Raw genomic sequence first — 7,124 nt, 5'->3', positions numbered from 1 at the left:
TACTGCATCCTCACTGCCACAAAGCCCTTTCTTCCTCAGATAAGGGGAAACCAGCAGCTGCGATACCGGACAGTTAAGATTATATATGATGTGTATATATCGAAGGTTTGTCAGCTCTTCCAGGCCATAAAACCCACTTAAATGACACCACGTGCTTCCTGTGCACCATTCACAGGCCCTGCTCGGGGCAATTGGCATATGTAACCTTGTAAACTTTAAAATACCCTAAAAGAAAGACATTCAAACAGGGATTCAATACATTGTCCACGTATATGTTAGGCCTATAGGAGCGCAGGGAAAGTGGACGCTGTGCTGACCGGTTCTCATAACCGTCAAGGAAGCTATTAGTTTGAGAGGTGAGTTAATTTTTATTTTATTTAATAGAGAAATTAGCTCATAACCTTGGGCTGTGCTGTGTCATACTACTTCTACTTCTACAAAAGATACTGCTGGATACAGACACCCGGCCATTGGCATTATGTTAACGTATACTAGCAGGTCGTGTGGTTTCAACTAAATACCATTTAAAGAGCATGGGCGATATCATAAAGTCCCCAAATGGCCTCGACACTGATGGCGCGTCAGTCTGCGGCCACAGGAAACCACCGCTTTGCATCCATGTTGTGTTGGGGACGAGTGTTATCACAGACTCGTGTGTGCCTTCCTTCCCTGACAAAACAGGAAACGGGAGTCTGCCTGTAGCAGAGTGCTGGAAAAGGGGGCAATAAAGTTTTATAAGGGCCTTAAACTTCAGAGCGCGTTTGTCAGTCAATGAAATTCTATGGATTCCGACCCATCCCCCCCAAAACGTGATCATTAGAATAAAACAAAATAATGAAAATTGGTAGCTTTCTTTTTTTTAAAGTACAGCAACAATGTCTATAGTATAATCAACGTAACATTGAGATGAAAAAAATACTACAATAATAACAGAAATGTACATACCGAACAAAGGAACATTACTTTCTGTTAATGATGAGACTTTATTGGTTACAACCGACAATTAAGCCATCTATCACTTATTCTGGGCCTCGTGTAAACCATAGCACCTTAAGTTTACAGAAGGCGAGAGAAATGGCTTCATTGCACATCACAATATTATCACACACAGTCGCTGAATTATACATAACAATTTAGATTCACAATGATATGACAAACAGGGAAGATGCCTTCACACACACACGGAGATATTAGCTCACTGAACAAATCACACATTCAACCACTGCAACATATTAAAGATTAGATTTATAAAAAAAAAAGAAAAGTAAAGAAGTGGGGAAAGTGTTTTTTTTTACTGGTATCTCACTGTTGCTTACAGAGCAGCTCGTAGACCGCCAGGAATATTTCTCTCTTTATTTATATTTGTTGACGTAACATTTTTTGATCACATAATGTTGAGCCATGAGTTGGAAATGATGCAGGCTTTACCCAGCCCCCACTACTTTTATCCTAATTAAAAAACATGATTAGTAGCATAGTGCAGCCTCTCAGTGCACTGCGGACCTTACGCCTTTGCAACGTGAAGGGCCGAGCTCAGCCTCAACCTCTTGTCCCCTCCGTGCAGCAAAGTGAGGTTATCATCGCATGGGCTGCAAATTAATTTAGAAATGTAAACCGATTGATCAAAGTGAGTGATATTCAATACATTAGGTCCCAAACTGCAGCAAGTGACACATAATTGGTGATGAAGCACACAGCGCGGTGTCATGATGTCATTGCTCCTAGCAGTTCATCCGGAGGTCAGGCGGCACTCCAGCACTGTGCAGTGGGGTTGAAAACGTGCTGCATGCACCCGCTCTCATGGTGCTCTTTTATTCCTTCACTTTGATCTTTGAGTCCTTCTTCCACTTCATTCGTCTGTTCTGGAACCAGATTTTGATCTGCCTCTCGTTTAGACACAGGGTGTGGGCGATCTCTACGCGCCTGCGGCGGCTCAGGTAGCGGTTGAAGTGAAACTCTTTCTCCAGCTCCAGAGTCTGGTAGCGGGTGTAACTGGTCCTGGACCGCTTACCCTCCGATTCTGAAGTGGCATTAAAATCAGTTAGCTTTCAGCAGCATTATAGTGGTGAATAAATATAATAGTAGGCTAATAGTGGTATTACATTTAAATCAAGATCGGTCATCCATAAAAAAAAAAAAAAAAAAGAATTACAAGCACACATCTATTAATTTAAATCCCCTTCCAAGCTCATTTGAAAGGTCAAATATCTTTGGATAACCCACGTTAACCTGCTCTTACTTACTGTGGATTTGTGTAATAAAAATCATGTCAAGCAGAGGATAGTTAACTAGAGGCAATAAATATGCATAGCTTAAAGGAAGGAGAGCCCTCTACATTATTTCGCGTTAAAACATAGAAAATACACAAGACTAATATTTAAGAAACACGTCTTATTGTAATAAGTACAACTGGATAACTAACAGTGTGTTGGCCTTCCTGTAAACACAGACCTCGGCCTAAAACCACTGCAGTGGAGTAGCGTGGGAGGGAAAACAGATGTGTAAAATCTAAAGAAGTGGGATTAGAAAATGGAATCTGATGCTACCCAGATATGTTTTCCAATTTACAGATTTACAGGGCGCTCTTACGCAGGCGTGCTGAGCAACAGGCCTGTGCTGCTGCTGCTGCACTGCTGCTGCTGCGGGACTTGAATATGTTAAGTCCCTACTGTGTGCTCCAAGATGTTTGCAAATGGAGGAACACAAAACAGAAGTAGCTTCTTTTTTTTGTGGCAGTAAATGTGCTCACAGTATATCCTGCAGGCAAAATAGTCAACCAGTGGTTTAAGGCATGAGAAGAAGCACGCCTATTCACAACTTTTAGAGGTGAAAAGTTCACGATTGGGTCAGGGCATTGGTGTTTCACAGAGTTCAATTTAAGGCTAAAGCTTCTCCCACACAGTGAGTCTGATCATGTAAAACATTAACTCCGACTATAAAGGAAGCAAGGCAAAAACTAATACTCAGAGCTGAATTTGTGAATATTATTTCATACTTTTATCACAATTTTGTTCTCTTATCCAATTATACCACCATAAATCACCCCGCAGATCACCTCTTCACCGTAACAGAGCAGCTTTACGAGCAATGGATGCCTTTGTCATAAAATTTATGACCACGAGTTTTTATTATTTCCTGCGTTTGGCCTATAAAACTCAAGAGGGAAACTGGAACGGGCGAAAAGAAGAGTTGCAGCGTAAAGAGAGAATAAGGGAAAGCATCTAGTCGCACTTTAGAAAATAGGCAAACTTTACCGTGGCTCATGTGCAGTTTTGTCATCCATGGATAAATCTGTGGCGGAGGCTCACTGTCCTGGCGCTGGCTCACATTTGTGTGTCGTTTCACCGTTTGCGTGTTCTCCGCGTTTCTCTCGCTCTCTTGGCTCTTGTTGCCGCCGGATTTGGCGCTCCTCTCCGGGTCTCTCTCGGCCACCCGTCCCAGCAGCGCGCCGCTGCCGCCGTAGTTGAGCCCGCTTGCGTTCACAGACGAGCTGCTGGAGACCATGGTTATCTGTGGTCTCGACGGGAGAGGAGTATCCGCACTGCCACGCAGGCTAGTTTTCATCTCCTCCCGTTCCACAGAGGTCGTGGGGACGGGACACGTGAATATCCCGTTCACATTAACACCCTCATAGCGGCTGGACGCGCGCCCAGAAAGATCGAAACTAAACATAGTGTTAGCAGAAGTTGCCTCGCTTGTTTGCCTGAGATTGCAGCTGTCAACATAAGAGCTAATTTTGAACAATCAGCGAGACTTTCTTTTTTAAACTCGAGAGGGCTGCGGGATGCTTGTGGCGGTTATTTCCTTGTTTTTGTTGATCATGGCTTTTCTTTGGAGCCGCTTTTGGAAAATTCGGAGCTGTCTGCCTTAAAAAAATAATCCAGGATTTATAGGTGGAGTAGGCTTTGGTATCTTTTTTTTTTTTAATTCTTGATCCGACGTGCGCTGCCCAAATATGGGGTATTTGTATGGGATCACGTGCACATGTTGGCCAGTCATAAATTGGCTTTGATACTCAATGGGGATATTGATGAATAGGAGAAACGTGTCCGGTAAACTTTGAGCTGTTGGTTGTTGAGGACCAGGCAGGGATGTTTAGCGCAAAAAGGGCAGGACAGTAAGACAAGAGCGTCATCTGGTGTCTGGTATGGGGCAAGACGGTCAGGACCGGCCAGAGCTCTCTGCCCCTCACGCACCGAGAGTCCACCCACAGCCCCATGTAATAAAACAATAATAATAATGATAACAATCATCATAACAATACCAATAATGATACTCATAATAATAATGACAATTTAGTGTGCTCACTTGGTTTAAATATATTTACACATATGGACATGCAACTGTAACGCGCGGAGAAATGTGTCATGTATAAATACAGCTCCGGTTATGTTATGGTTCAGCCGCATATCGGACAATAGCTCATTCCCATGCTCTTATGAATCATGCCGAGTTGAATATTTAATCATTATAAGGCCAACATTTGTTAAAGAATCCCTTCATTCGCTTATTTGTTAATTGCCTTCACAGCTTCCTTGACCATAAAGGTCACGATAAAGATAAAATGCCAAACAAGTCTCCACAATCACGCGCTGAGTTTTGTGCCTATTTCAGGAAATATTTCTTTCTTTCTGTCTCACAAAGTGAAACACTCCCAAAAACACAGCACGAGTGTGAAATCTTTGCAAATATTTTATTGCATGATACACAATTATGACAAAACATGAATTCGTAACTCCCAAACTGAAGTGAAGAATTACATAGTGTACAAATCTGTTTCACAATGAAAAGCCTATTGTGTCAAACGATAAACAAAAAAAAGGGGGCTAAGCGCAATTTTATGTTATGCAGCGTCTATCAAAGCGGCTAAATGCACATAAGTCCTTACTGGATTTACATAGTATAGTGTTATTTTGAATATATACAGGCATTTCATTTGTTTGTGTGTGGACTGTGGTCCATGGCCGTGCAAGTTTCATGTTTGTGCAGGACACTTTTCGGCGGATGATTCAAGTAGGCCTATAATACTGTGATGAAATGAAGAGTCCGCCCGGTCCTCTCCCTCCGTGGAATGTGCATGTACAACATTGAGTAAAGTCTGACCAACACTGTATTTTGTGAGGCGATCAAAGAGTTCACAGTGATGGATGGAGTGTGGGGGGGATAAATACACAGATTTTACTGGCATGAGAAATAACGTAGAAATGAATACTTCTTTTTATTTTCACAATACAAGTGTGACATTGCAATAAAACAAAATCAGCACCCCAAAGTGTCACAGGGGGACAAACTGTGGCTGAAATAATCTGGATTTCGAAGGCTCAACACTCCTGTGGTCAACATGGAATATAAGTGGGAGAGCTGCGGTAGCCAGCATGCAGTGAAGTCGCTCTCAAGTCCATATAGATATTTTTTTAGGTAGTTATGTTGGGTTTAAATGGTCATCAGGTGTTTTTTTTTTCCCCCATTCTTTTTTCTTCTTAATCCTACTATTCTTTCTTCTTGTCCTCATCCTTCTGTTCTTCATTTGCGCCAGTACGTTCCTCCTCCGGAGAGGCTGCTGTCTGTTCACTTCCAGTCACCGTGGAGGTCAGGTTGCTTTCTTTCTTCCATTTCATACGTCGGTTCTGAAACCAGATTTTGATCTGCCGCTCCGTTAAACAAAGCGCGTTTGCGATTTCGATGCGTCTGCGCCTGGTCAGGTAGCGGTTGAAATGAAACTCCTTCTCCAGCTCAAGTGTTTGGTAGCGAGAGTATATTTGACGTCCTCTGCGTCTGTCTGTCCCGTAGCCCACTCCTGCTGAAATAAAAAGTGAAGTCACTAATTGGATCGCGGAGGAATCGAAGTCACATTTGACATTGAAAAACACAAAACCATGTGCTCGAATAACACTTTGAAGCAGTTGAGCACAAGTTTTACCTCGTTGTCAGAATCCTAAATGTATTACAAATCCACGAAGAAAAATAAACTCATTTTAACTGAAAGACAAACCCCCTTCTCAAAGGGCATCTTAGCTTTATTATCTAAAATAATAAAAGCATCATAATGCATTCTCTGTGTCTCTCGCTGCTGGTTATGGCTACTATATCTTTCTTAATATGAAAGCTGTTTGTTTGCACATGCAAAGGCCCATCTACAAGTCGAGGGGATACAGTAATGTTTTATGGGGCCATAAAAAGTAACTTACTCTCTTGGTAAGACATATCGTAAAACTGGCCCATTTCCTTAATTTATTTGTCGTAGTAAAACTCACCGCTGTGTGAGTTCATTCGCTGCATCCACGGGTAGATCGGGATGTTGGCTTTCTGGTCCTGCGATCCTGCTCTTCCTTGATCCAAACTGTACTCTTGAGCAATGTGGCTTTGTGTATTGAGTCCCATGTTTGTTTGTCTGCAACTGGGGAGCACGTCCTTGTCTTGAAGAAACACGTTTGATCCATATTCATACTGGGCTCTGCCAGACCCAAACACGACATTATCTTGAGGAGAGTAGAAAGGTGCATATATCCGATTCTGGGTCACAGCGGCGCCGTACGACGAAAAATGTCTCACTGTGTCATAGGTGGTGGAGTTTAGGGGAACGTTAGGCAAAACATCTTGACCACCGGATAAATGGCAGGAGAGCGACGGGTTTGCGAAATAAGAATTCATACCTTGCCCGTAACCCTCTCTCCAACTCTCCCCACTTCTTTATCGGTCTCTCTTCAATCTCCTTCTCAGTAAATCTCCTTCCCGTCTGTGTCAACCAACCACACCTTTCTCCAAGGTCTTCTTTTTTCCTCCCGACTTTCTGCTTCTCTAACTGGACGCGGGCTACTTTGAGGATTCAATATTATTAATTTCCAATCTCCGGTTAAGACGCACAAACCCGAGTGTTATAGCCGAGGCTTGGCTCGGTGAGAGACAATATGACAACGTCAGCTGACCATTCTCCACCAATTGAGAGGCAGGAGTTGAGGAGAAACTGTAGCTTTTAGCTCAGCGCTGGAACATTAGTGCTAAATGCCGATAAACACAACGCAGACTTTGATTGGCACACTATAAGCTCGGCTGGATGAGACGTTTTTGACTTGAAGTTGAACAATATGTGGTGTTTGGGAAAGAAGTATGATGCGAAATGTGGG

General features: G+C 42.8%; 2 protein-coding genes across 3 annotated transcripts; both read right to left on the bottom strand.

Annotated features, from left to right (window-relative positions):
* Positions 1-1,074: 1,074 nt before the first annotated feature.
* Positions 1,075-3,808, bottom strand: LOC137791932 (homeobox protein Hox-C5a-like). The gene is made up of 2 exons (XM_068587149.1): positions 3,255-3,808; positions 1,075-2,020 (listed from the first exon to the last, which is right to left on the bottom strand). The coding sequence occupies exons 1-2, from the start codon at positions 3,670-3,672 to the stop codon at positions 1,812-1,814; spliced, it is 627 nt and encodes a 208-aa protein (XP_068443250.1). The 5' UTR covers positions 3,673-3,808; the 3' UTR covers positions 1,075-1,811.
* A 975-nt stretch (positions 3,809-4,783) lies between these two features.
* LOC137791931 (homeobox protein Hox-C6a) lies at positions 4,784-6,818 on the bottom strand. Of its 2 annotated transcripts, none has more exons than XM_068587146.1 (2): positions 6,255-6,818; positions 4,784-5,800 (listed from the first exon to the last, which is right to left on the bottom strand). In XM_068587146.1, exons 1-2 carry the CDS (start codon positions 6,649-6,651, stop codon positions 5,490-5,492), a joined length of 708 nt encoding a protein of 235 aa, XP_068443247.1. In that variant the 5' UTR covers positions 6,652-6,818; the 3' UTR covers positions 4,784-5,489. The 2 variants fall into 2 exon arrangements, with proteins under 2 accessions (XP_068443247.1, XP_068443249.1); XM_068587148.1 differs by having other exon boundaries at positions 4,784-5,797.
* Positions 6,819-7,124: the final 306 nt, after the last annotated feature.

Source organism: Clinocottus analis, unplaced genomic scaffold (assembly GCF_023055335.1).
Source record: "Clinocottus analis isolate CAN_PGR_092001 unplaced genomic scaffold, fCliAna1.0.p SCAF_201, whole genome shotgun sequence".
Lineage (NCBI taxonomy): Eukaryota > Metazoa > Chordata > Actinopteri > Perciformes > Cottidae > Clinocottus > Clinocottus analis.
Note: the sequence above shows the minus strand (reverse complement) of the source record. Positions and strands in the feature narration are given on the sequence as shown.

Bases quoted from the DNA above. Each gene is read 5' to 3' on its own strand.
- LOC137791932 (XM_068587149.1), bottom strand. From the start codon at position 3,672: ATGTTTAGTTTCGATCTTTCTGGGCGCGCGTCCAGCCGCTATGAGGGT. The intron at 2,021-3,254 runs GTAAAGTTTGCC...ATGCCACTTCAG, and splicing joins AAAACTGCACATGAGCCACG to AATCGGAGGGTAAGCGGTCC.
- LOC137791931 (XM_068587146.1), bottom strand. From the start codon at position 6,651: ATGAATTCTTATTTCGCAAACCCGTCGCTCTCCTGCCATTTATCCGGT. The intron at 5,801-6,254 runs GTGAGTTTTACT...TTTTTATTTCAG, and splicing joins GCGAATGAACTCACACAGCG to CAGGAGTGGGCTACGGGACA.